This window comes from Carettochelys insculpta, chromosome 29 (assembly GCF_033958435.1).
Source record: "Carettochelys insculpta isolate YL-2023 chromosome 29, ASM3395843v1, whole genome shotgun sequence".
NCBI classification, from domain to species: domain Eukaryota; kingdom Metazoa; phylum Chordata; order Testudines; family Carettochelyidae; genus Carettochelys; species Carettochelys insculpta.
The window spans coordinates 15409393-15434960 of NC_134165.1; the positions used below are offsets into that span (position 1 = coordinate 15409393).

Sequence of the window (25568 nt, forward strand, 5' to 3'; positions counted from 1 at the left end):
CTGGGAGAGGGCTGGGGCACGTGGTGCTTCCGGCTCTGCTCGGCCAGCGGGGTCAGCCCTGGGCAGCGTTCCCAGGCGCCCGGCTCAGGGGTGCATGTCCCACCTTCGTGCCCTCGGTGACGTGTTCTCGCCCGGCCCTGACCCGCCAGCTCGCGGATATCGACAGCTCCCCCAGCAAGGAGGACGAGGAGGAGGAGGACGACACCATGCAGAACACTGTGGTGCTCTTCTCCAACACGGACAAGTTTGTCCTCATGCAGGTGGGGAGCGGCTGGGCCCTGCAGGTGCAGGAGGGGAGCAGCCGGTGCCGGGTTCAGCCGGCGGGCGCTGCGTGCGCCTGCCCAGCCCCAACGTCCCTCTCTCCCGGCAGGACATGTGCGTGGTGTGCGGCAGCTTTGGGCGCGGGGCGGAGGGGCACCTCCTGGCCTGCTCCCAGTGTTCCCAGTGCTACCACCCCTACTGCGTCAACAGCAAGGTAAGGCAGGGTGGGAGGCGCTGGGTTTCCTGGCTCCCGCGGGCGGGTTTCACGGGCTGCGGGCCTGGGCCCCTAGCCCCGGCAGGCTCCCACGCCAGCCCTGCTGTGTCCCCAGATCACCAAGGTGATGCTGCTGAAGGGCTGGCGCTGTGTGGAGTGCATCGTGTGCGAGGTGTGCGGCAAGGCCTCCGACCCCTCCCGCCTGCTGCTGTGTGACGACTGCGACATCAGCTACCACACCTACTGCCTGGACCCGCCGCTGCACACCGTGCCCAAGGGCGGCTGGAAGTGCAAGTGGTGAGCCGGGGGCGGGGCGGGGCGGGGCGGGGCGGGGCTGCGGGGGCCTGTGCTGACCCCTCTCTCGGCAGGTGCGTGTGCTGTGTGCAGTGTGGGGCCGTCTCCCCTGGGTTCCACTGCGAGTGGCAGAACAACTACACCCACTGCGCCCCCTGCGCCAGCCTGGTGGCCTGCCCCGTGTGCCGGGCGACGTACGTGGAGGACGACCTGCTCATCCAGTGCCGGCACTGCGACCGGTGAGGCCCAGCCCGGGGGCTGCCCCCATTAGCTCTGCAGCGCTGCGGCGGCCGATGGACGGCGCCCGCGGCAGTGGCGTGCGGCTTCCCTGCTCCGTGCGCCCCGGGGCAGCTGCGGGAGCCGGAGTTGTCAGCCGCGGAGAAGAGCCGGCTCGGCTCGGCTCGGCTCAGCTGTGGCTGCACGCTCTGGCCCTGGGCTGCCGGCGCCTGGGCGGGTTGTGGTTTAGCTGGTCTCCGAATGCGCACGACCGAGAAGAGCTCCACCCTGGGCCGCGGGAGGGGCTGACCCAGAGCAGACTTGTTCTGTCGAGCTGCTCCCTGGGGGCGCTGGGGCACCTGCCCGCCGATGGAGTCGGCTGGGAGGGCTCCCTGAAGCGCCTGGGGCACCCACCCGCCAGGAGCAGCACAGCTCTGTTGCCCTGGCCATGTCCAGCGCCTGGCGGCCAGCCCCACGCTGCACCCCCCGCTACCTGTCCCTCTCCCCACAGCTGGCTGCACGCCCTGTGCAACAATCTCGTCACGGAGGAGGAGGTGGAGCAGGCGGCGGACGAGGGATTCGACTGCAGCTCCTGCCAGCCCTATGTGGTCAAACCCATTGGTGCGTCCAGGCCTCCCCGGCGCAGGGCTGGGGTGGCTGGGGGCAGGGGGCCGGGAGCTCTGGGGACTCACCGCTGCATTTTTTCCTCCCCAGTTCCGGTTGCACCCCCAGAGATCATCCCAGTGAAGATGAAGGAGCCGGGTACGCCCAAGGGGGGGGCCGCACTCGCTGCCCTGCTGGGGCTTCCCTCCGGCGGTGGCGCATATCCTGTACACGTGCCCCCAAGGGGCTCCGGCCAAACAGGACCCTCAGCCCGGGGGCAAGCAGGGGGCTGTGCTCTCCCAGCCGTGTCACCAGGGCTTGGGATGGGTGGGACAAACCAGGCTCTGGGGTCTGCCTGAGGGTGGGCTGTGAGCCAGGACTCATGTGGGTGTCTTGAAGAGCCCCCAGGCTGAGTGGGGGCGGGAAGGGCACAGGGGGGCTCAGGGACCTGCCCCAGGCTCCTCAGGGTCTGTCGAGAAGCTGGAATAGAACCTGGCGCCAGGGCCGGCCTTAGGGTTTATGGGGCCTGCGCAGTGCCGTGAAACTGGCGTCCCCTGACGGCAGCCTGGCGGGGTGGTGTAGAGACGGGGTTGTGTAATCCCAGCGCAGATCGGAAAGGGCTAAGTCGGGACGTACAGAAGCTGCCATAGGTACCTGGGGCTGGGCGGCAGCTTTGTTACAGCCTCTGCCAAGAGCCCTGTCCGGTTACCCAGCACCTCCGTGGGGGAAGCAACGCCCCGGGGCAGGGCCAGGAAGAGGTTAGAGCGGCGCGGGGGCAGGAAGGCCAGCCCTGACGCGCGGCCCCGTCTCCGCCCCGCAGAGCCCCAGTATTTCCGCTTCGAAGGCGTCTGGCTGACGGAGACTGGCATGGCCGTGCTGCGCAACCTGTCCATGTCCCCGCTGCACAAGCGCCGGCAGCGCAAGACACGCCCGGGCACGCTGGGTGGGGAGGGCGGCCTGGAGGGGGGCGACCCCCTGGGCGCGGACGAGAAGAAGGACGGCGATCTGGAAGGCGACGACCCGCTGAAGGGGGAAGGTACGCTCCCCTCGGCCTCGGAGTCTGCGGGCTGGCTGGCGCGTGTCCGGGGGCACCCACGGGCGTGCGAGGCAGCTCTCTGCTCAGCACCCAGGTCATTGGCACTGTGCTTGGAGGCTGCTGCTGCAAGGGACCCCTAGCGCGGGGTGAGGGACTTTCACGGGGGGGCCCCTTTAAAGCCCCCTGGCCCTTTGGCAGAGCTGCAGGGGGGAGGGGGAGGGAGCTGTGGGGGAAGGCACACCAGAGAGCGGGATCCTGGGGCCCCCCTTTGTCGCTGATGCCCAGAACCAGCTCCTCCAGGGTCAATGCCATGGGAAGAAGGGTCCAGCAATGTGTGGGGCCAGGTGCAGGCTCGGGGGATGGGTCGCCAGTGACTTTCCCTCCCCCTCGGGGGGGCAGAGGGGAGCCTCGGGCGCTAACATCTCCCCTGCTGTGCGCAGGGGGCGTGGAGCACATGGAGTGTGAAATCAAACTGGAAGCTGCTGCCAGCCCTGACCGGGAGGCAGGGGCCGACGTGGACTCGGGGAAGGGACTGGAGGACTTGGAGGAGTGCAAGAAGAGGAAGCGGAAGCCCTACCGGCCTGGTGAGTGCTCCAGTGCCCTTGGCTGATCAGTGGGGCTCCACTGGGCCTCAGCTGTGGTGGGCTCTGTGGGCTGAGGCCTCTCCCCTCCTTCTCCTGCCAGGCATCGGCGGGTTCATGGTGCGGCAGCGGAAGTCCCACACCCGCCTCAGGAAGGGCTCGACGGCGCTGGTGGAGGCGTGTCGCGAGGTGCTGAGCGCCGAGGGACACCCAGAGGACGGTAGGAGCCGCGTGTGCCCAGGCAGTACCAGACACTGTGGTGTTAATCTCTGGATTGCAGGGCATAGCTGGGCTGGAGCACAACCCACCCCCCTTACTTCTGGGGATTTCCTGGGGGTGGGGTGGAGGGGATAAGCCCTGCCCAAGGCTTGGTTGGTTTCAGGGGAGCCCCAGGTCTCTGGGTTCCTGGACTCCCTTCAGGGCAGGGCAGAAGTAACGGCAGTTGCTACTCCCAGGGGCGCCGGCCGAGGCCCCTGCAGAGGGATCTGCAGAACAGGGTGCCACAGAGGGGGACGAGAAGAAGAAACGCCGAGGCAGGAAGAAGAGCAAGTTGGAGGATATGTTCCCAGCCTACCTCCAGGTAAGCCAAGCTGCTGAGGGCCAAGGGACTGGGGAGTGTCTCTGGGCAGAGGAGTTCGGGGTGGGGGTGGGGGGGGGTCTGGCTCCACGCAGGGCAGAGGTCCTCAGTTGTTAACTCTGGAATGTGTCCCCTCGCCCCCCTTCCCTCTCCTTCGGCAGGAAGCGTTCTTTGGGAAGGCACTTCTGGACCTGAGCCGGAAGGCCCTGCTGGCTGCAGGAGGGGTGGGAGATGGAGCTGCCTGCCCCCCCTTTGGCCAGGGGGCTCCCAGAGCCCGGGTGGAGCCTGGGTTGCCTGGCACACTCCAGAAGGCCTCCGGAGAAGGGAAGGAGACTCCCACCCATCTGAAAGGTAAAGGAACTGATGAGCTCGCCAGGGTGCCTTGCTTGGAGGGGAGGGTCTGTGGGGCTGGAGGTGCCTGCCCCGGGGGTGGGTGGTGCTAGGAGCTGCTGATCGGTGTCCTGTGAGGGATGTGCCGTGGGCTGGCTCAGCGTCCCCCTCCTGTGACTCCCCAGGGGATGACAGCATGGACAGCAGCACCCTGGCTGCCCAAGAGGAGGACCCGAAAGGGGCAGAGGCGAAGGCCGAGGACCCAGGTGAGCCCCACCTGGTGGGCTGCCCGGTGGGGGTTGTCTGGGCCATGGGGCCCGGGAGGGGTTGGGTTGTAGCTGGGCCCCAGGGCTTGGGGGGGGCTGCGCCCTCTGGGGTGGGTCTCTGCATGCGGACAGGCTGGCACAGAGCAGGAGAGGTTATGCAAATGATGCGACTCTCTTATTTGAATATCTGAATATGCACGGCCTCGTTTGTGGGAGCCCAGCCAGCCTGGAGTGCCCCTCTTCTTGACCAGCTGCCATGACCATTGAGATCTTGGCTAGAGTGTCCCCCCAGCCGCCTGTGGCCATAACACTGTGCCACTCTAGCCACATCTCTATGGCTGTGGGCTGTTAGCCAGGCCCAGCATGTCTATGGTCCTGGAGGACTCGGGTGTCTCTATGGCTTGAAGTCCTAGAGTGATTCTTCCTCCTCTGGAACCATAGAGCTGTAGCCTAGATCGTCACTCTCCTTTCCTGCGCTATGGGGAGGCTCCAAGCAACTGCGGGGGGAGGGGGTGGTCCTCCCACAGCCCTGCTGGCAGGGGGTTGGGCGGGGGCGGGCTTGGTCCTGCCCCCGTTGGCTGGGCATGGGGATGGAGGTCACAGCCCCAGTGTGCCTGCCTCTGGGGGGTGGGGGTCCTGGCCTCAGCACGCCTGCCCCTGGCGGCTGGGCATGGGGGTGGGGGTCTCAGGCACGTCCCTGACAGCTGGAGATGGGCTCTGGGCCTCTGCCGGGTGGGCGTGGGGGCAGGACCCAGATGTCCTTGCGGCATGTCTGCTTCCATTGGCGGGCGAGAGGGAGGACGACCCAGGACTGGGTGTGGGGCAGGGCGGGAAGATACTTGCAGCTGCAGCCGCCTCCCACCTGGCCTTGGGTGCAGAGCTGGTGATGATGGGGTGGTGTGTGTGTTGCTCTCTCAGGGGCAGAGGAGCCGAAAGGTTCTCCGGATCCTGGGGATGGCGAGAAGCCGGCGACGCCAGGCGAGGGTGCTCTCAGCTCCGACCTCGACAAGATCCCCACAGAAGGTCAGGCCTCTGGGCTCCCCCTCACACCTCCCTGCCTCACGGCTCCGGCGAGAAGGGGGAACAGGCACAGCTGGGCCCAAGCTCGAGGTTTCCCAGTGTCTGTCAGTGGGAGGTGGTGGGCCCCAGCAAATGTACTGGAGCCCAAAACATGTCCTGCCAGCCTGGGGTCCGCTCCCCTGGAGGGTGAAGTGGCGTATTCCCAAGGGCTTCCATGTGAGGGGCCTGATGGATCAGGAGGCAAGCCCTGCCTGTTCCATGCTCCTTTGAATCCGGAGTCCCCCACTGCTGCCACCAGCCCCTGCCCAGGCTGGCAATTGCCCACAGCCCTCTGCCTGCGGGGTGACCTCACTGCAGGCCCCCAGCCTGGGAAGGTGGGTGCTGCGGCCCCAGCAGCACAGCCAAAGCGGGAGATGAGGTAGAGTGGAGACCTGACCATGTCTGTGTGCCTCCCCTGCCTGCTGCCCGTGCCCGCAGCTCGGCACACAAAACAGCTGCTACGCAAGCAGGGCGTGGTGGTGCCTTTGGTTTCTCAGCTTGCACCGGGGGCCTGCTTGGAAAGGGCTTGGGGTGGGTGGGGGAAGTCAGGACTCCTGGGTTCCTCTTCCAGCTGGGCACGTCCTGCACTTCAGTGGCCCTGTACGGTGGTGAGAATGGGAGAGTGGGGTGGATCTCACCCGGATGTCAGGCCAGATGGCTCCCTGGCCCCGTGCTCACGGAGCCCTTCCTCCTCCCCCAGAACTGCCCAAGATGGAGAGCAAGGACGTCCAGCAGCTCTTCAAGGACGTGCTGGGCTCTGCCGAGCGGGAGCAGCAGCTGAACTGCGTGGCAGCAGGTCTGGAGGCTGGCATGGGAGGGCGAGATCCCAGCCGGGCACAGCTGTCCCAAAGGCCTTTCCTGCAAGGTCAGCCGTCGGTCTCCTGTGTGGTGGGGGACGCGCTGCCCTCAAGGCAGCTGGCTGGGCCTCACGAAGGTCCTGGTGTGGCGGCGTTGCCCTCTGGGGCCGGTTGTGAGGGAGGGCTGCAGGGGTGCTGTGTGTGGCTGTGGGAGAAAGCGAACCTGGGCCGGGCCGAGCCGGGCTGCCCTCACCCCCTTTGGGCAGCAGCAGCATCACCATCTAGCGGCTGGGGGGCCGGGCTCCAGCGTTCCGTGTGCCATGTCTCCCTGCCCTGCCTCAGCTTCTCCAAGGTGCGCAGTAAACCTCATGGTTCCTGAGCAAGGAGGCACTGGTGTTAGGCGTCCTCAGGAGCCAGGCCCGCCCCTGGCATCTCTGTAAGCCACGCCCACGCCTGGGGCATGTGGGAGGGGTGCTGGGGTAAGAAGGGCCGGCTGTCGCTGAGTGTCTGCTCTCTGGCCCATGGTTTGCTGTCCCTCATAGGGAGCGTTTCTCTGGGTTCTCTCTCTGCTGTGCCCATGGAGCCCTACTCGGCAGTCTGCCAGTCCCCGTTCCTTGATAACAGGTACGTTGGCGCATGTCCGGCGGGCAGTGCTGATGCCATCGGGGGGGAGTGAACATGGGTCCCTGGGCTGGGGACTGGACTGTGTCCCAGCTGGCATGGTCCCTTGCCTTGCCCGCAGCCCCGGTGACTCAAGCCGTGGGCTTTTTCTCTGGCGCAGGGAGAGAAGTGGCTTCTTCAGCCCAGACCATTGTGAGCCCGAGAGCCCCTGGGCCAGCAGCTCAGCTGCCACCACCCCCTCAACGCCCACCACCCCTACCACGGAGGGTGAGGGGGATGGGCTCTCCTACAACCAGCGGAGTCTCCAGCGCTGGGAGAAGGACGAGGAGCTGGGTGAGCTGTCCACCATCTCGCCTGTTCTCTATGCCAACATGAACTTCCCCAGCCTCAAGCAGGATTACCCAGGTAGGCAGCTGCCCTGGTCTCTCTGGCTGCTGGGGGGAGGGAGTGGTGCTGGCAGGGCAGGGCCTGTCTTGACCTCCTTGGCTGAGGCTCTAGCCCTGAGTCATTGCTGCCTTTGGCGTTGAAGTTCTTCACCTATAATCCTCATGGCTCGAAACTTCCATGCTGGCTCAGATGCTCTTTCCCGTAGGCCCCTCTGGCTGCATGGAGCCCCTCGTCCTGCACCTTGGGGCGTCCAGGCTGGGGGCATGTCCCCAGACCTGGCCACGGCTGGGGCTGGAAACCCTGGATGCTCCCAGCCAGAGGCTGGTTGTAACGTGAGTCTCTCTCCCGCCCCACCCCTAGACTGGTCCAGTCGCTGCAAACAGATCATGAAGCTCTGGAGAAAGGTGCCTGCCCCGGACAAAGCTCCCTATTTGGTAAGTCTGGGCGGGCCTGTGACTCGCTGGGGGCTGCGGCCAGGGGATGATTGGAGGCTCCTGGCTGACCTCTGAGCACCAATTTCTTCCTTGTGCAGCAAAAGGCCAAAGATAACCGGGCAGCTCATCGCATCAACAAGGTGCAGAAGGTACGTGCCTCCTGGGCCCCCTCCGTCGCCTGGCCAAAGGATGGGGGAGGAGCAGGGGCGGCCCCAGGTCCTTTTCTGCGCCCGCGCTGGTGCCAAGAGGGGGCTGACCCTGCCCTGCGCTGTCTCTGCAGCAGGCTGAGAGCCAGATCAACAAGCAGACCAAAGTGGAGGTGCTGCACAAGCCCGAGAGACCCTCGCTGCACCTGAGGATCCCACCCCAGCAGGGGGCATTGCCTGGCGCCCCGGGGCAGCCTGTCTACATCGGCAGCCCAGTGGGCCAGCCCGGCTCCGCCGATGGATTCCTGAAGGCCCCGGCTGATGCCGAAGCAGGGGCTGAGGCCAGCGACCTCTTCCTCAAGCTTCCTCCCCAGCCCCCAGCCCAAGTGCCTTCGCACGACCCCTACGGCATGGCCCCCGCCTATGCACTGGAGTCGCGCTTCCCCTCGCCCCTGGGCCAGAGCCCCACGGCTGGAGCTGCCTTCCAGCCCTTCCCCACCCAGCAGCAGCAGCAGCAGCAGCAGCAGCTCCTGCCCCCCTCCCGGCCAGCCCTGGGCCCCCAGCCCCCCGAGTTCCACCCCACCTCCCCCGGGATCCCCCGGCACCAGCCCTCCACCCCAGACCCCTTCCTGAAACCTCGCTGCCTGAGCGGCTCCTTGGACAACTTGTCGGTGCCAGGGAGTCCCGGGGCCAGGCCCCCCGAGCCGCTGCTCTCACCCCCTCCCTTTGGGGAGCAGAAGAGGAGCCTGGAGGCTGTTGGGGTGTCAGGGAAGAAGGAGGAAGGGGGCCTGGGAGTGTGTTCTCCTGGCTATGGGGCTGCCATGGGCTACGCCGACTCCCCGTCCCAGCTCTCCTCCGCCGAGCTGAAGGCAGCCAATGTCTTCAAAGCCCCCCTGACCCCACGGCTTGCTCAGGTAGAGCCCCAGAGCCCAGGGCTGGCGCACTCCCACTCCCAGTCCCTGGCCCCCTCCCCGCCCAGCCACCCCGACCTCTACAGGCAGTCACCCTCCATGTCCTGCTACTCTGACACCTATCCCCTGCCGGCCCGGCCGCAGCCCCCCGACAGCTGCTGCCCTTTGCCCGCCAGGTCCGAGCCCTTCTCCCGTGTGCCGGCCAGCCCACAGTCCCAGTCCAGCTCCCAGTCCCCTCTCACCCCCCGGCCACTCTCCACCGAGGCTGGCTGCCAGTCTCCCGTCACCCCTCGCTTCCAGTCGCCCGACCCCTATTCCAGGCCGCCCTCGCGCCCCCAGTCCCGCGACCCTTTCGCTCCCCTGCACAAGCCCCCCCGGCCCCAAATGCCTGACTCTGCCTTCAAATCACTGCCTGACCCTCATGCCAAGGGGCCGGGCAGCCAGCAGCCCCCCTTCGCTCGCTCTCCCGGCGCCAGCCCCTTCCCTGCTGCCCCCGCCCAGATGCGCTTCACCTTCCCTCCTGCAGCCTCGGAGCCCCTGAAGGGTTCCCCCTCCCATGGCCCCGTGAACAGCCATTTCACCTCTGGCCAGCCCCTGGGCAAGCCCCCAGCCGCCAGCTACGCCTCCTCCCCCAGCTTCCACCCGGCTGGCAGCCCTGCGGAGACCTACAGCCTCTCCCCCCTGCGGCCCCCATCCGTGCTGCCGCAGCCACCGCCGGACAGCTCCCTGGCCTACGCGCCCCGAGCGGGCCTGGCCCTGCCAGCTGACAAGCGGGATGAGGTGGCATCAGGGGTCTCTGCTCTCCCTAGCCGGGAGCTGCCCGAGCTGCCCGTCAGCCAGGAGCCCCTCAGCAGCATCAGCCAGTCGGAGCTGGAGAAGCAGAGGCAGGTGAGGACGCAGCTTTCTCCTGAGCCCTGCGGGTGGCTTGGCTTGAAAAGTACGCCGTGATTCTGAGGTAGATCTGGGATGCCTGGCTCCCAGCCCCCCGCTCTAACCACCAGCCCCCACTGCCCTCCCATAGCCAGGGAGAACCCAGGAGTCCTGGCTCCCAGCCCCCCGCTCTAACCACCAGCCCCCACTGCCCTCCCATAGCCAGGGAGAACCCAGGAGTCCTGGCTCCCAGCCCCCCGCTCTAACCACCAGCCCCCACTGCCCTCCCATAGCCAGGGAGAACCCAGGAGTCCTGGCTCCCAGCCCCCCGCTCTAACCACCAGCCCCCACTGCCCTCCCATAGCCAGGGAGAACCCAGGAGTCCTGGCTCCCAGCCCCCCGCTCTAACCACCAGCCCCCACTGTCCTCCCATAGCCAGGGAGAACCCAGGAGTCCTGGCTCCCAGCCCCCCGCTCTAACCACCAGCCCCCACTGCCCTCCCATAGCCAGGGAGAACCCAGGAGTCCTGGCTCCCAGCCCCCCGCTCTAACCACCAGCCCCCACTGCCCTCCCATAGCCAGGGAGAACCCAGGAGTCCTGGCTCCCAGCCCCCCGCTCTAACCACCAGCCCCCACTGTCCTCCCATAGCCAGGGAGAACCCAGGAGTCCTGGCTCCCAGCCCCCCGCTCTAACCACCAGCCCCCACTGTCCTCCCATAGCCAGGGAGAACCCAGGAGTCCTGGCTCCCAGCCCCCCGCTCTAACCACCAGCCCCCACTGCCCTCCCATAGCCAGGGAGAACCCAGGAGTCCTGGCTCCCAGCCCCCCGCTCTAACCACCAGCCCCCACTGCCCTCCCATAGCCAGGGAGAACCCAGGAGTCCTGGCTCCCAGCCCCCCGCTCTAACCACCAGCCCCCACTGTCCTCTCATAGCCAGGGAGAACCCAGGAGTCCTGGCTCCCAGCCCCCCGCTCTAACCACCAGCCCCCACTGTCCTCCCATAGCCAGGGAGAACCCAGGAGTCCTGGCTCCCAGCCCCCCGCTCTAACCACCAGCCCCCACTGCCCTCCCATAGCCAGGGAGAACCCAGGAGTCCTGGCTCCCAGCCCCCCGCTCTAACCACCAGCCCCCACTGCCCTCCCATAGCCAGGGAGAACCCAGGAGTCCTGGCTCCCAGCCCCCCGCTCTAACCACCAGCCCCCACTGCCCTCCCATAGCCAGGGAGAACCCAGGAGTCCTGGCTCCCAGCCCCCCGCTCTAACCACCAGCCTCCACTGTCCTCTCATAGCCAGGGAGAACCCAGGAGTCCTGGCTCCCAGCCCCCCGCTCTAACCACCAGCCCCCACTGCCCTCCCATAGCCAGGGAGAACCCAGGAGTCCTGGCTCCCAGCCCCCCGCTCTAACCACCAGCCCCCACTGCCCTCCCATAGCCAGGGAGAACCCAGGAGTCCTGGCTCCCAGCCCCCCGCTCTAACCACCAGCCCCCACTGCCCTCCCATAGCCAGGGAGAACCCAGGAGTCCTGGCTCCCAGCCCCCCGCTCTAACCACCAGCCCCCACTGCCCTCCCATAGCCAGGGAGAACCCAGGAGTCCTGGCTCCCAGCCCCCCGCTCTAACCACCAGCCCCCACTGTCCTCCCATAGCCAGGGAGAACCCAGGAGTCCTGGCTCCCAGCCCCCCGCTCTAACCACCAGCCCCCACTGCCCTCCCATAGCCAGGGAGAACCCAGGAGTCCTGGCTCCCAGCCCCCCGCTCTAACCACCAGCCCCCACTGCCCTCCCATAGCCAGGGAGAACCCAGGAGTCCTGGCTCCCAGCCCCCCGCTCTAACCACCAGCCCCCACTGTCCTCCCATAGCCAGGGAGAACCCAGGAGTCCTGGCTCCCAGCCCCCCGCTCTAACCACCAGCCCCCACTGCCCTCCCATAGCCAGGGAGAACCCAGGAGTCCTGGCTCCCAGCCCCCCGCTCTAACCACCAGCCCCCACTGCCCTCCCATAGCCAGGGAGAACCCAGGAGTCCTGGCTCCCAGCCCCCCGCTCTAACCACCAGCCTCCACTGTCCTCCCATAGCCAGGGAGAACCCAGGAGTCCTGGCTCCCAGCCCCCCGCTCTAACCACCAGCCCCCACTGTCCTCCCATAGCCAGGGAGAACCCAGGAGTCCTGGCTCCCAGCCCCCCGCTCTAACCACCAGCCCCCACTGTCCTCCCATAGCCAGGGAGAACCCAGGAGTCCTGGCTCCCAGCCCCCCGCTCTAACCACCAGCCCCCACTGCCCTCCCATAGCCAGGGAGAACCCAGGAGTCCTGGCTCCCAGCCCCCCGCTCTAACCACCAGCCCCCACTGCCCTCCCATAGCCAGGGAGAACCCAGGAGTCCTGGCTCCCAGCCCCCCGCTCTAACCACCAGCCCCCACTGCCCTCCCATAGCCAGGGAGAACCCAGGAGTCCTGGCTCCCAGCCCCCCGCTCTAACCACCAGCCCCCACTGCCCTCCCATAGCCAGGGAGAACCCAGGAGTCCTGGCTCCCAGCCCCCCGCTCTAACCACCAGCCCCCACTGCCCTCCCATAGCCAGGGAGAACCCAGGAGTCCTGGCTCCCAGCCCCCCGCTCTAACCACCAGCCCCCACTGTCCTCTCATAGCCAGGGAGAACCCAGGAGTCCTGGCTCCCAGCTCCCCGCTCTAACCACCAGCCCCCACTGCCCTCCCATAGCCAGGGAGAACCCAGGAGTCCTGGCTCCCAGCCCCCCGCTCTAACCACCAGCCCCCACTGCCCTCCCATAGCCAGGGAGAACCCAGGAGTCCTGGCTCCCAGCCCCCCGCTCTAACCACCAGCCCCCACTGCCCTCCCATAGCCAGGGAGAACCCAGGAGTCCTGGCTCCCAGCCCCCCGCTCTAACCACCAGCCCCCACTGCCCTCCCATAGCCAGGGAGAACCCAGGAGTCCTGGCTCCCAGCCCCCCGCTCTAACCACCAGCCCCCACTGTCCTCCCATAGCCAGGGAGAACCCAGGAGTCCTGGCTCCCAGCCCCCCGCTCTAACCACCAGCCCCCACTGCCCTCCCATAGCCAGGGAGGACCCAGGAGTCCTGGCTCCCTGTCCCCCGCTCTAACCACCAGCCCCCACTGTCCTCCCATAGCCAGGGAGAACCCAGGAGTCCTGGCTCCCTGTCCCCCGCTCTAACCACCAGCCCTCACTGCCCTCCCATAGCCAGGGAGAACCCAGGAGTCCTGGCTCCCTGTCCCCCGCTCTAACCACCAGCCCCCACTGCCCTCCCATAGCCAGGGAGAACCCAGGAGTCCTGGCTCCCTGTCCCCTGCTCTAACCACCAGCCCCCACTGCCCTCCCAGCACTGGGCACAGAACTCAGGAGCTCTGGCAGGGGTAGAGGTGGGGCTGATCCCCGAACATCGCCCGGGGGGCAGAGCTGGAGCCAGGGAAATGGCTCTTTGCTCCCTGATCTCCTTTACTTGCCTGGCCTGGGTTCCATTCATGGCCGTGCCCTTGGTCTGCTGGCTGCTGCAGCTCTGTGCCTCAGTTTCCCCTCCTGCCCATCTGTCCACCAATGTGAGGCAGCTATTCTCCAAGCTGCCAGTGGGGCCCTGTCCCCAGCACTCAGGTGCTGCCTGGGCCCTGCTGTGATGGCGCCTCCCTTGTCTCCCAGCGCCAGAGACTCCGTGAGCTCCTCATCCGCCAGCAGATCCAGAGAAACAACCTGCGGCAGGAGAAGGAGACCGCGGCTGCTGCCCCTGGCTCCTCCCAAGCCGCCTGGAGCACAGAAACCAGCGGCCAGGCCTTCGAGCAGCTCCGAGGCCTGGTGGCCTACCCCCCCGCGCAGGTAGGGCCAGTGGCACGCAACCCCCTGCTCAGTCACAGGGGCTGTGTGTGGCTGGCAGTCGGAGCTGTCCCCAAGGCTCATCGCAGCCCTCGGCCAAGTCCTGCATCCCCGCGAGGCCCCTCAGGGATTGCAGCCTGTCGCGGGGGCTCACGAGCAGCCTCTGCCCCAGCCCCCAGAAGGGGCTTGCTGGGGTACGCGCCACTGCCCTGCGGCGGTAGGACGTGCGCCAGGCCTCCCGCCGGCTGCAGGGTGTCCAGGCAAAGTGCCTTGTGAGACTCGGCGGAGCAGTAACCGGAGCCTGCCAGCAGGGCCAGGAGGGAGCTGGGGAGATCTGCAGCTGGACTCGCTCACTTTCTTCCTTCCCAGGACAAGTCCAGCCTTGGCACAGGGCCCACGGCCCCCAGCAGCAGCAAACTCTCCGGCCCGGTCATGGTGCCCGCGGCATTCGCGCCCGAGGAGCGGCTTGGCCGCCCTCCCCCCTCTGCCACACCCTCCTCCCTGGATCTCAGCGGCAGGTGAGCGCAGGCCGGGCGCGCGGGGGTTCCACAGGCCTCAGCTGCTGCACTCACAAGGGCGGTGGGGACAGACGGCTGGCCCATGCGGCCCGCCCTGCATCTACACGGAGGCGCACGTCATCCGTCCATCCGCCCCTACCGGGAATAGGACCCTGTCATCCTCACTGTGGCCCATTCTGGTCCCAGAGCTTGGCTCCTGTCTCCTGAAGCCCCTCAAAGGGGAGGGGTGGGATTTCGGGGGGGCCCAGTTGGCAGGTTGCGGTCGCTGTCCCCTCCTCTGAGAGCAGGTGCGAGCCGGGGAAGCGGTCAGCAGGGCTGAGGGGTGCAGGGACGAGCCCATCAGTGGGGCGATGCGGTGCTGGGGCATGGCCCCTCCAGAGCTACTGTTCCCTGGGGCGTCTGCTTGGGGGGAGGGCGGCTGGCTGGGGCCGGGCCTGGGCCTCCCCTGGGCCGTTCCCTGACCCTCTGTCTCTTGCAGGCCGTCTGTGGGAGCCTCTCAGACCTTCTTCCCGCGTGGCAGCGTGTTCCAGGGGCCTTCTCCGCAGCAGCAGCAGCACCAGCTGTGGCAGCAGCAGGCGGCTGTGCGGCTCCCTGGCCCCTCCCGCTTTCAGCAGCCACCTGCCCAGGATCTCAGCCGGGCGGCGCCAGGGCGCATGGGGGGCCCTGCCGAGCCCGTCCCACCTTCGCCCAGTGCCCTGGGGGCCCAGTTCATTGAGCTGCGGCACAACGCCCAGAAGGGAGCAGCTGGGACCATGGGCTCCCCCTTCACCCAGCAGGGCCCTCCAGCGCGGCCTCGATTCTTCCTGCCCGGCGACGAGGGCTCCGGCCAGGCCATGCGCGCCTCTATCATGCCTCTGCCAGCCCCGGGCCTGGTGCCCCAGAAGCTGCCGCCCTCGGCTGCTTCCCCGCAGGGGCCTGAGCGAAGCCACCAGCCTCCCCTCAAAGGCGGCCACCCGCCTCCCAGCAGCCTGGAGCTGCAGCACCTCCCACCCCGCCCGCTGTCGTCCTCCAGCTCCAGCCTGCGTCCCAACGGCCCCAAGGACAGCCCTGGCCTGGAGCCCCCGCTGGCCCCTGCTCCCGGCAAGAGCCACCTGGCCCTGGAGGGTGGGCGGCTGCCCTGCGAGGTGCCGGTGGAGCCTGACCTGGACGACGACTTTGACGCCCACAAGGACTTAGAGGATGACGACGACCTGGCCAACCTGAGCCTGGACCCGGACGTGGCCAAGGGGGACGATGACCTGGGCACCCTGGACAGCCTGGAGACCACCGACCCCCACCTGGACGACCTGCTGAACAGTGAGGAGTTCGACCTGCTGGCCTACACGGACCCTGAGCTGGATACAGGCGACAAGAAGGACATTTTCCACGAGCACCTGCGCCTGGTGGAGTCGGCCAACGAGAAGGCCGAGCGTGAGGCCCTGCTCAAGAGGGAGCCGGTGGGATCCTGTCCCAAGGGTCCCAGGGAGCCCAAGGAGCTGGCGGCCCCTGGCCCGGCCCCGGCCCCAGCCCCTGCTCTGAGCTGTAAGGCCCAGGCCAGCGCCCTGGGAGCCCAGCCAGCCTCCCTGCCAGCCAGCACCCAGCCCAAGCCGGAAGGAGGCTGCCTGAAGGTCTCCCCGTGCCAGTTCAATGCCAGTGCCCCTGACCGCCTCCCGGGCCCCATCAAGGTGGAGGCCCTCCAGGGGGCTGAGAAAATGGCTGCCTCCCTCGGCCTGGCCCTCAAGCCCAGCCCCACCCTGCTGGGGCCCGGAGCAGGGCCTGTGCGGCTCAGCCCAGCCCCCTTCCCTCCCAATGGCCACGCTGCCCCATCAGGCTCCGACAAGGGCCCCTGCACTGCCCCAGGCCGCGGGCTGGGGCCTGGCCAGAGTGCTGCCCTCTTGGAGCTGGATGGCGGGGCCTTGGGCCTGGGCCATGCCCAGCCCTCGCCCGCTGACGACCTGGAGAAGATGGAGAGCTCCCTGGTGGCCAGCGAGCTGCCGCTGCTCATCGAGGACCTGCTGGAGCACGAGAAGAAGGAGCTGCAGAAGAAGCAGCAGATGACAGCCCACCTGCCGGGGGGTTCCCAGGCAGGGCTGCAGCCACACGCCATGCTGGCGCCCCAGGACGGACAGGCTCCCCGCCTGGGGGGGCCCCAGCAGCCGCTGCAGCTAGGCCTAGTGGCCCGGCAGCAGAACTTGATGCCGCCACCACAGCAGCAGCGAGGAGTGGGACCCCATCCGGGCCAGGGGCTGGCCCCCCACATGGCGATGGCACAGCCTCAGCCCCATGCCCTGCCAGCTCAGCACGGCCCGCCGGCCCCCCAGCAGAGCCAGCAGCAGGTGCTGGTGCAGAAGCAGATGTCTGGGGTGCAGCCAGCCCCCTTGGGCATGAAACCACCACAGCTCGTCATGCAGCAGCAGCAGCAGCTGGCCAGCAGCTTCTTCCCCGACACAGGTAGGAGGTGGCGGCTGGGGACCTGCTCGGCCAGGATCAGGGTGGGGAGTCTCAGTACGGCTTGGGCTGCCCTAGGCCGACCCAGTGGGTTCTCCGGCCCGGGCGGTGTGCGGTGGGAGGGAGGCCTGGCTGGAGTGGGTGATTGCTGGGTGCCTCCTGCAGACCTGGACAAGTTTGCTGCAGACGACATAATGGACCCCATTGCCAAGGCGAAGATGGTGGCGCTGAAAGGCATCAAGAAGGTGATGGCTCAGGGCAGCATCGGGGTGGCCCCGGGGATGAGCAGGTAATGGGGGCAGAGGCAGGGGTAGGTGGGTGGCTGTGGGGAGCAGTGCCTGGCTCACACCTCTATTGCTGTTTGGTTCCAAAGGCAGCAGGTGTCCCTCCTGGCTCAGCGGCTCTCAGGGGCCCCGGCCACGGCCGACGTGCAGAACCACCTTCCGGCTGGGAGTGGACAGGTGAGCGCCTGGCCCTTGGAGCTCATACCCAGCGCCAGCTCGTCGGCTCCCTGTTCTGGGGCTCGTGTGCGTGTGCCCTCAGGATAGCCCTCCCAGCCGGGCGCCAGGGGCTCTCGGCAGCTGCCGCAGACACCGGCTGCGAGGGCCATGGGGGCAGGGAGCAGAGTGGGGCTAGCAGTGGGGGCGGGGGCAGAGCGAGGGGCTAGCAGGGACAGGCAGGGAGGGTGGGGTTGTACGGGGGGTGAAATGATCCTGGCGGGGGGCACATGCTCACAACACTCTCCACCTGTCCTAGGAGCGAAGTGGCAGCGAGCCCCCCACCGCCCGTCCCAACCCCCCCACCTTCACTCAGGGCGTCATCAGTAAGTAGCTGGTGTTGGGGGTCCTGCGCAGGGCCCCTGGCAGGGTGGTGGGGGCTGGGGCCTGGGAGTGCAGCTGCTGTGCCTCCGGGGGGGGCTTGGTCCCACGGCTGCGCCCCTCTCTGCAGACGAGGCCGACCAGCGGCAGTATGAGGAGTGGCTCTTCCACACGCAGCAGCTGCTGCAGATGCAGCTGAAGGTGCTGGAGGAGCAGATCGGCGTGCACCGCAAGTCGCGCAAGGCCCTGTGCGCCAAGCAGCGCACCGCCAAGAAGGCCGGGCGGGAGTTCCCCGAGGCCGACGCCGAGAAGCTCAAGCTGGTGACAGAGCAGCAGAGCAAGATCCAGAAGCAGCTGGACCAGGTGCCGGGCGGGTTGGGGGGCTCTGGGCACGCTGGGGGGGCCGGGTGGGTTGGGGGGCTCTGGGCACACTGGGGGGGCCGGGTGGGTTGGGGGGCTCTGGGCACGCTGGGGGGGCTGGGCTGGGTGTGCCGGGCGGGTCGTGGGGGGCTCTAGGCACGCTGGGGGGGCCGGGCGGGCTGGGGGGCTCTGGGCACACTGGGGGGGCCGGGCTGGGCACGCCGGGCGGGCTGGGGGGCTCTGGGCACGCTGGGGGGGCCGTGCCGGGCGGGTTGGGGCGCACAGGTAGTCTGGCCGGTACATTACTTGCCACCCCCCTTCTCTTTCCTGCCCTTGGCAGGTGCGGAAGCAGCAGAAGGAGCACACCAACCTGATGGCCGAGTACCGCAACAAGCAGCAGCAGCAGCAGCAGCAGAGCTCAGCAGCCCTGGCCCTCAGCCCCTCACAGAGCCCCCGGCTCATGGCCAAGCTCCCGGGCCAGCTGCTGTCCACCCACGGGGTCCAGCAGCAGCTCCCCCAGCAAGCTGGGGCCGTGGGTCAGCAGCCCAGCCAGCTGGCAGGACAAGCAAGCAGCCTGCGCCTGCCTCCGGGCAGCGCCTCTGTGGCAGTCCAGCAGGGTCTGTCCTTCCTGGGCCAACAGCAGCTGGGGAGCACAGCTGTCCCCGGCACGTCCAACAGCTTCTTCCCTGGGAGCCCTGCGCTGCGGGGGCTGGCTGCCGACTCGCGCCTCGTGCAGGAGAGGCAGCTGCAGAGGCTGCAGCTGGCGCAGAAACTGCAGCAGCAGCAAGGCATGCTGGGACAGGTGTCCTTGCAGCAGCAGCAGCAAAGCATGCTGGGACAAGTGTCGCTCCAGCAGCCACCGCCGCTGCCTGCTCCCCAGCAGGGCCCTGGGGTGCAGCCCATGGTTGCGAAGCCGCCGGGGATCCTGGTCCAGCAGCTCTCGCCTCAGCCGCAGCCGGGGATGATGGGGCACTCGCAGGTGTCCATGCTGCAGCATCAGGGCGCCACGGCCCACCAGACCCCCCCGAGGCAGGTGCTGCTGGCACCCCACCAGCAGCGGGTCCTGAGCTCGCCACAGCTCGTGCCGCAGACTCATGGCTTCTTGAGCCACCGGCTGATCTTGTCGCCGCAGCAGCAGCAGCAGCAGCAGCAGGCAGGACTCCTGGGCCAGCCTGGGCGGACTTTGCTGACGCAGCAGCAGCAGAACTCTATAGCACAGCATCAGGCCCTGCTAGGGCCAGGGCCAGGGCCGGGGCCAGCCGTCAAGCAGCCGATGCAGCACTTTCCACAGCACGGGACCCTGGGCCAGTCCCCCTCCGTGCTCCACTTGAGTCAGGGAGTTCAGCCAGCCCCACAGGGTGCTGCCGCCAAGGAGCAGCAGGGAGGGGCTGAGAGCTCTGTGCTGCCCCCTGAGGGTGCCGAGGGCAGGGGGCAGCATCAGGCTCAGCTGACAGCCACTGTGGGGGGGCTGGGCAGCCAGGACCTTGGGGGGCAGCTGCCTGTGGGTGCCCAGGAGCAGCAGGGCCTTCAGAATCTCCACTCCCTGGCGCTGGCCAGCCAGGAGCAGCAGGCTCCGAAGCAGCAGGCCGAGCTGGGGCAGCTGCAGCCGCACCTCCTCTTGCCCACGCCCCAGTCAAACGGGATGAACTCGCTGTCGCGTGTGCCAGGGGCCCAGCAGCCGAGCGCCCTGCTTCCTCAGCTGCCCCTGGGCAGCGGGGGCCAAGATCAGCCACACCCGGAGCCTGCCCAGGGGCCTCACCCGCTGGCGGAGCAGCAAGCCCAGCCGGGCAGTGTGGCAAGCCAGGTGCAAAGCCTCGTGGGCCAGCAGCCACCACAAAGGGTCATGGGTCAGTCTCCAGTACAAAGCCTAGAGCAGCAGGCGAAGGGCCCGCTGGGCCAGCGGCTCCCGAGCCCCCCAGGGCAGCACAAAACCGGGCTGGGCCCCCAAGCCTGCCCTGCACAGAGCATCCTGAGCCAGGTGTCTGCGCCAGTGATGGGCCAGATCCGAGCTCAGCTGCAAGGGGTCATCTCCAAAAACCCACAGCTGCGGCACCTCACGCCCCAGCAGCTGCAGGCCATCCTGCTGCAGCACAGCCAGGTGCTGAGGCAAGCCAGCCCCTTCTCGGGGCAGGCCCCAGCTGTGCTTGAGCAGGGCCAGCAGCCCCCGGCAGGCCTGCAGGGCTCCATGGGGGGCCAGCAGCCAAGGCAGCCAGGGACAGTGTTCCAGCTCCGGCCAGCGGGCCCCTCCGCTGCCGCCGAGCAGGTGCTGCCAGGGTTGGTGGTGGAGGCTGCGTTGGCCGGGCAGCAGAGGGCACCGCTGAGCCAGGTGCCCAGTGCCCCCCAGCAGCCCTTGGCAGACACAGCGCTGGTGGGGCGTAGCCCGCAGCCGGGCGTGCTCAGACTCTCAGCCCCGCCAGCGGCCACCCCAGTGCAGCCGCCTGTGAGCGTGGTCAGCTTGGGCTCTGGGCAGGAGCACCCACCGCCCAGCCATGCCCAGAGCCCCAAACAGCCAAAGGAGGCCTCCCCGCCGTGCCTGGCCAAGCCCCCCATCGTGGCACCAAGCCCTGGGGTGCACCCCGAGCCCAGGCTGACGCCCACCCAGAACAGCCTCCTGGCAGAGCCAGTGCCTGCTGTCTCCAAGCTGCTTCCCAGCCAAACGGGGGAGGAGCCCTTCCCCAGGACTCCTGGTCCCTGGGAGCCGGCTGTGCAGGGCCCCAACTCTCCTGCGAGTGTGGAGCCCCCGGATGCAGTGAGAAAGCCACCGGAGCAGGGCCCGGCCAGGAGCCACATCAATGGGCAGGTGGTAGAACAGCCAGGGCCACCGGCCTCTCCTGAAGCGAGGGCCCTGCCAGCAGAGGCCTCCAGGGTCTGCATTAAGCAGGAGCCGAAGGAGGAGACGGCACCGTGTGTGCTTGGTGGGGGCCAAGCTGTGAAACACGAGGCCAACGGTGAAGCAGCACCCATCCCGGGCAACAACCTGCTGACAGGCAGCCCGCTGCTGGCGGGCACCCGCTCCGAGGCCGGGCACCTGCTGCTGCAGAAGCTTCTGCGGGCCAAGAACGTGCAGCTGGCGTCACAGCGCTCGGTCGAGGGGCTGCACGCCGAGGTCAACGGGCACATGGATGGCCAGCTGGGGCAGAGGCTGCAGGCGGTTCTCCCTGGCAGAGAGGTGAGCAGGGGGCAGAGCCCCGGGGGTTGATGGGGAGTGTGTGCGGATCCCTGCCTCGGGCGTGGACTTGGGGAGGAACGTGGGTCTGGGAGGGTGTGTATGGGGGATGGTAAATATAGTGGGGCCCAGAGCGCACGCCCCTGCCCCGCTCTGCAGGCAGTGGGGCCAAGTGGGGCACTGCGGCACCCCCACAACTCGTCATCTCCACGCAGGATCCCTGTGCCAGCAAGAAGCCCCCGGCCCCGAAGCCCAAACGGGCCCAGAAGAGTGGGGAGCGGGTGGCTGCCTCCCGCAAGAAGCTGCGTAAGGAGGATGGGCTCAAACCCAGCGAGGCTCTAATGAAGCAGCTGAAGCAGGTAATGCCCCGTGCCCTGGGACGGCCGGTGTCCCCGGCCTCCGCTGGGGATGGGGTGTTCTCCTTTGTACTGAGCTGGTTGGGAGCCAAGGCCGGTAGGGCCCCTCCCAGGTCCGTCCCAGCTGAGAGGGCGTATAGCTGCCTGCTGGCTTGTGCCCTGGGCTGTTGCGAGGGTCTCCTCCTGATACCTGGCTCGTCCCTCCAGGAGCTCTCCCTGCTGCCCCTGGTGGAGCCCACCATCACCGCCAATTTCAGCCTTTTTGCGCCCTTCGGCAGCAGCCCGCTCAACGGCAAGAGCCAGCTGAAGGGGGCATTCGGCAGCGCCGTGCTGGACAGCGTCCCTGACTACTACAGCCAGCTGCTTACCAAGGTAGCGTGCCAGCCCAGCCCAGCCGAGCCGAGCCGAGGGGTGGTCCTGGCCCTGCTCTCTGCTGCTGGTTGATCTGACAGCTGCACCACCTGCTGGGGTGGGGGTGGGCTGGGAGCAGTTCTGGGCGTGGGGTGGGGTTGGGGGACAGAAAGGAGGGGCCAGGATGCTCCCTAACCGTGATGGGCCCTCTCCCAGCAGAACAACATGAGCAACCCCCCCACCCCGCCCTCCTCGCTGCCCCCCACCCCGCCCCCCTCGGTGCAGCAGAAGACAGTGAACGGCGTCACCTCCTCAGAGGAGCTGGCTGAGCAGCGCAAGGAGCCAGGCCAGGCCCGGGAAGCTGAAGGCCGGAAGGGTAAGGCCAGCCTGCCCTGCTCCCCAGGAGAGCAGCAGCTGGGGGTGCTCTGAGCTCTGCTGCCTGGGAGCAGCACTGATGAGGTGTGTGGGAGGTGCCCCAAGCGGGGAGGCAAGGCTGGGGTAGCCGACAGACGCCAGGGGCGGGGCTCCAGGCCGTGCGGGGCGGGTGGGCCGATGTGCTGGGTCCCCAGCCCTGATGCTTCCTTCTTCCCTTACCCAGACGCTCCTGCAGTGGAGGTGAAGAGTCTGGACCTGCTGGCTGCCCTGCCCACACCCCCCCACAACCAGACCGAGGATGTCAGGTGAGAGGCTGGTGCTGGTGCTGCCACTGCTGCTCTGCCGCCCCCTGGTACCTCGGGCAGGCTGGGGCTGTCCCTGGCCTGGGGGCCAGGGCTGTGGGGAGCGGTCAAGGGCCTGGGGCTCACCAGTGCTCCCCACAGGATGGAGAGCGACGAGGAGAGCGACTCTCTAGACAGCATCGTCCCGGCCTCGTCCCCTGAGAGCGTCCTGGGCGAGGAGCCGCCCCGCTTCCCCCTGCTGGCCGAGATGCCCCACAAGCAGCTGGAGCGGGCGCTGTCACCCGCCATCCCCATCATCCCCAAGGCCAGCATCCCAGGTGGGCAGCGGCTCCGTTCCTGTGGAGTCCCAGCGAGCGGGGCCGGGGTAGCCTGGTGCGCGAGTGCCCACGGGGGGCGGGGCGGGCGCGTGGGGAGAGGAGCGGGGCCAGGGGAGCCACGTGGAGGACAGCTGGGTGTGAAGGGGCTCTGGGGGCCTGTGGGTGGGCAGGGGCCCAGGGAGGGCGGGAGCAGGGCTGGCTGGGTGTGATGGGAGGCTGGGGGTGGCGCGTGGGGGCCTGGAAACGGGAGGGGCACTGTGCACCTGACGGGTCGTCTTTGTTTTCAGTCTTCCCAGAGGCGCTGGAGCCCTTGGGGGAGCGCGGCGCGAAGGCGGCCCTGGCCCAGGGCCTCACCTGGGAGAAGGGCAAGGGCAGCGGCGAGGTCTCCGTCATGCTGACCGTCTCAGCCACAGCTGCTAAGGTGGGGGGCGCTGCTGGTGGGCGAGCGGGGCTCCTGCTGGCCATGCTGCCAGCCCCGGGGAGCCGGGGCCCTGGCGCCATCGTGGCTCTGACCGAGCTCCCCTCGCCCCTCAGAACCTGAACAGCGTCATGGTGGCCATGGCCGAGCTGCTGCGCGTGAAGATGCCCAGCTCCTACGAGGTGCTGTTCCCGGGCGCTGGGCCCGAGGCAAAGAAGGTGGAGCCGGAGGGCGGTGGTGAGTGCTGGCCCTGGGCCGGGGCTTTGGCGGTGCTGGGGGCTGCAGCGCAGCCATTGGGCCCATCTTTCTCTCTCCCTCTCTCTCCCTCGCCTAGGGGCGCTCAGCAGCAAGGACAAGGCGGCGCTGGCCGGGAAGGGCCCCGAGTGGCTGCGGCAGTTCGATGCCAGGCTGCCGGGCTACAGCCTCAAGAACGAGCTGGACATCCTGACGCTGCTCAAACAGGTCAGCGCCGGGATTCTGGGGTGGGGCGGGCAGCCTGCTGGCAGGGTGTGGTGCCTGGCTCCGGAGGGCGGGGGAGCTGTTCCAGCTGCGCCCTGAACCATCCCGCGCTGTGCCCTCAGGAGAGCCCGGCGCTGGACAAGGCCGTGCAGCACGGCTACGTCAACAACGTTGCCAACCTGGACGTGCGCCAGCTCTCCATCCTGCCTGAGGAGCCGTCCCCGCCTCTGTCCCCCTTCGTCCCGTCCCCTTCCAGCCCTGCTGACGGGGACAGGATCCCAGAGGCACCGCCCCAGACGGCCCCTGAAGTGCCCCCCTCCCCCTCCTCCCGGGACGAAGCAGCCCGGGCGTCGCCCAAGCTCAAGCAGCGCTCCCGGCCCCCGGAGGACGCAGAGGAGTCCCGGCCCCGGCTCAAGAAGTGGAAGGGGGTGCGGTGGAAGCGGCTGCGCTTCCTGGTCACAATCCAGAAGGGCGGCGCCCGGGCGGAGGGCGAGAAGGAGCTCTCGGAGTTCATCGAGCGCCTGGGCACCACCCTGCGCCCGGAGAAAGTGCCACGAGACCTGCGCAAGTGCTGCTTCTGCCACGAGGAGGGCGACGGTGCCACGGACGGGCCCGCCCGCCTCCTCAACCTCGACCTGGACCTCTGGGTGCACCTGAACTGCGCCCTGTGGTCCACCGAGGTGTACGAGACACAGGGCGGGGCGCTGATCAACGTGGAGGGGGCGCTGCACCGTGGGCTGCTCACCAAGTGCTCCCTCTGCCAGAAGACGGGCGCCACCAACAGCTGCAACCGCATCCGCTGCCCCAGCGTCTACCACTTTGCCTGCGCCATCCGGGCCAAGTGCATGTTCTTCAAGGACAAGACCATGCTGTGCCCGCTGCACAAGCCGAAGGGCCCCTGCGAGCAGGAGCTCAGCACCTTCACCGTCTTCCGGCGCGTCTACATCGAGCGCGACGAGGTCAAGCAGATCGCCAGCATCATCCAGCGGGGCGAGCGCCTGCACATGTTCCGGGTGGGCGGCCTGCTCTTCCACGCCATCGGCCAGCTGCTGCCCCACCAGCTGGCTGACTTCCACAGCGTCACCGCCCTCTACCCCGTGGGCTTCGAGGCCACCCGCATCTACTGGAGCCTGCGGACCAACAACCGCCGCTGCTGCTACCGCTGCACCATCTGCGAGAACAACGGCCGCCCCGAGTTCGTGGTGCAGGTCATCGAGCAGGGCCTGGAGGACCTGCTCTTCACCGACTCCTCGCCGCAGGGTGAGGCTGGTGGCCGGCTGCTCCTCCCCGCTGCCCGGAGGGCCCTGCCTATACAGCTGTCTGCGTTCAAGTACTTGGTGATGTGTCTGGGGCGTCCCGGCTGTGAACCCCCTGCTGCGGAGGGGGAGAGCTGGGTAGCCCAGCCCCAGGGAGTGGCGGCTGGGGGGCTGGGGCGTCCCGGCTGTGAACCCCCGGCTGCGGAGGGGGGAGAGCTGGGTAGCCCAGCCCCAGGGAGTGGCGGCTGGGGGGCTGGGGCGTCCCGGCTGTGAACCCCCTGCTGTGGAGGGGGAGAGCTGGGTAGCCCAGCCCCAGGGAGTGGCGGCTGGGGGGCTGGGGCGTCCCGGCTGTGAACCCCTGGCTGCGGAGGGGGAGAGCTGGGTAGCCCAGCCCCAGGGAGTGGCGGCTGGGCGACTGGCAGGCAGCAGTCAGGAAGTTGTCTCCTGTTTGTCCCCCCCAGCCGTCTGGAACCGCATCATCGAGCCCGTGGCGGCGATGAGGAAGGAGGCCGATATGCTGCGGCTCTTCCCTGAGTACCTGAAGGGGGAGGATCTGTTTGGCCTCACTGCGCACGCGGTGCTGCGCATCGCTGAGTCGGTACGTACGGGGAGCCCCGGCTCTGCGCGCCGAGGCCCTCGGGTGGGACCTCGAGGAGATGGGGCTGCAGGCAGGGCTGGGCCTTTCTCAGTGGGCCCCTCTGGGCACTGGGCCTGTGGCGCTGCCAGCCGCCCCATGAGGCTTTGCTTGGTGCCTTCCAGCTGCCGGGCGTGGAGAGTTGCCAGAACTACCTATTCCGCTACGGGCGCCACCCGCTCATGGAGCTGCCGCTCATGATCAACCCCACGGGCTGCGCCCGCGCCGAGCCCAAGATCCTCACCCACTACAAGCGGTGAGTAGGGGAGGGGAGGCCACGCCCCTGGGGGCACCGCTGAGGGAGGGGCCATGGCCTGGGTTACCCTGGGGGTTTCCCAGGCGGGGGTTGGAAATGGGGCCCAACAGGCTGAGCTGTCCCA

General features: G+C 68.3%; 1 protein-coding gene across 1 annotated transcript in view; it reads left to right on the forward strand.

Annotated features, from left to right (window-relative positions):
• KMT2D (lysine methyltransferase 2D) overlaps positions 1 to 25568 on the forward strand; it is a 41952-nt gene that overhangs the window by 11981 nt on the left and 4403 nt on the right. The window contains exons 14-51 of the mRNA XM_074979556.1: positions 150 to 260; positions 371 to 475; positions 591 to 772; positions 844 to 1008; positions 1497 to 1606; positions 1700 to 1747; positions 2409 to 2624; positions 3065 to 3208; positions 3309 to 3425; positions 3661 to 3785; positions 3944 to 4133; positions 4298 to 4378; positions 5297 to 5401; positions 6138 to 6302; positions 6777 to 6858; positions 7016 to 7260; positions 7603 to 7676; positions 7775 to 7825; positions 7957 to 9621; positions 13261 to 13434; positions 13801 to 13949; positions 14428 to 16379; positions 16542 to 16665; positions 16750 to 16837; positions 17133 to 17199; positions 17325 to 17557; positions 17895 to 20723; positions 20936 to 21079; positions 21284 to 21448; positions 21647 to 21803; positions 22026 to 22107; positions 22246 to 22421; positions 22709 to 22842; positions 22956 to 23076; positions 23174 to 23301; positions 23421 to 24558; positions 25016 to 25152; positions 25314 to 25444. Of these exons, the coding sequence (XP_074835657.1) occupies positions 150 to 260; positions 371 to 475; positions 591 to 772; positions 844 to 1008; positions 1497 to 1606; positions 1700 to 1747; positions 2409 to 2624; positions 3065 to 3208; positions 3309 to 3425; positions 3661 to 3785; positions 3944 to 4133; positions 4298 to 4378; positions 5297 to 5401; positions 6138 to 6302; positions 6777 to 6858; positions 7016 to 7260; positions 7603 to 7676; positions 7775 to 7825; positions 7957 to 9621; positions 13261 to 13434; positions 13801 to 13949; positions 14428 to 16379; positions 16542 to 16665; positions 16750 to 16837; positions 17133 to 17199; positions 17325 to 17557; positions 17895 to 20723; positions 20936 to 21079; positions 21284 to 21448; positions 21647 to 21803; positions 22026 to 22107; positions 22246 to 22421; positions 22709 to 22842; positions 22956 to 23076; positions 23174 to 23301; positions 23421 to 24558; positions 25016 to 25152; positions 25314 to 25444 (12110 nt within the window). The remainder of the gene's footprint in view (positions 1 to 149; positions 261 to 370; positions 476 to 590; positions 773 to 843; positions 1009 to 1496; positions 1607 to 1699; positions 1748 to 2408; positions 2625 to 3064; positions 3209 to 3308; positions 3426 to 3660; positions 3786 to 3943; positions 4134 to 4297; positions 4379 to 5296; positions 5402 to 6137; positions 6303 to 6776; positions 6859 to 7015; positions 7261 to 7602; positions 7677 to 7774; positions 7826 to 7956; positions 9622 to 13260; positions 13435 to 13800; positions 13950 to 14427; positions 16380 to 16541; positions 16666 to 16749; positions 16838 to 17132; positions 17200 to 17324; positions 17558 to 17894; positions 20724 to 20935; positions 21080 to 21283; positions 21449 to 21646; positions 21804 to 22025; positions 22108 to 22245; positions 22422 to 22708; positions 22843 to 22955; positions 23077 to 23173; positions 23302 to 23420; positions 24559 to 25015; positions 25153 to 25313; positions 25445 to 25568) is intronic.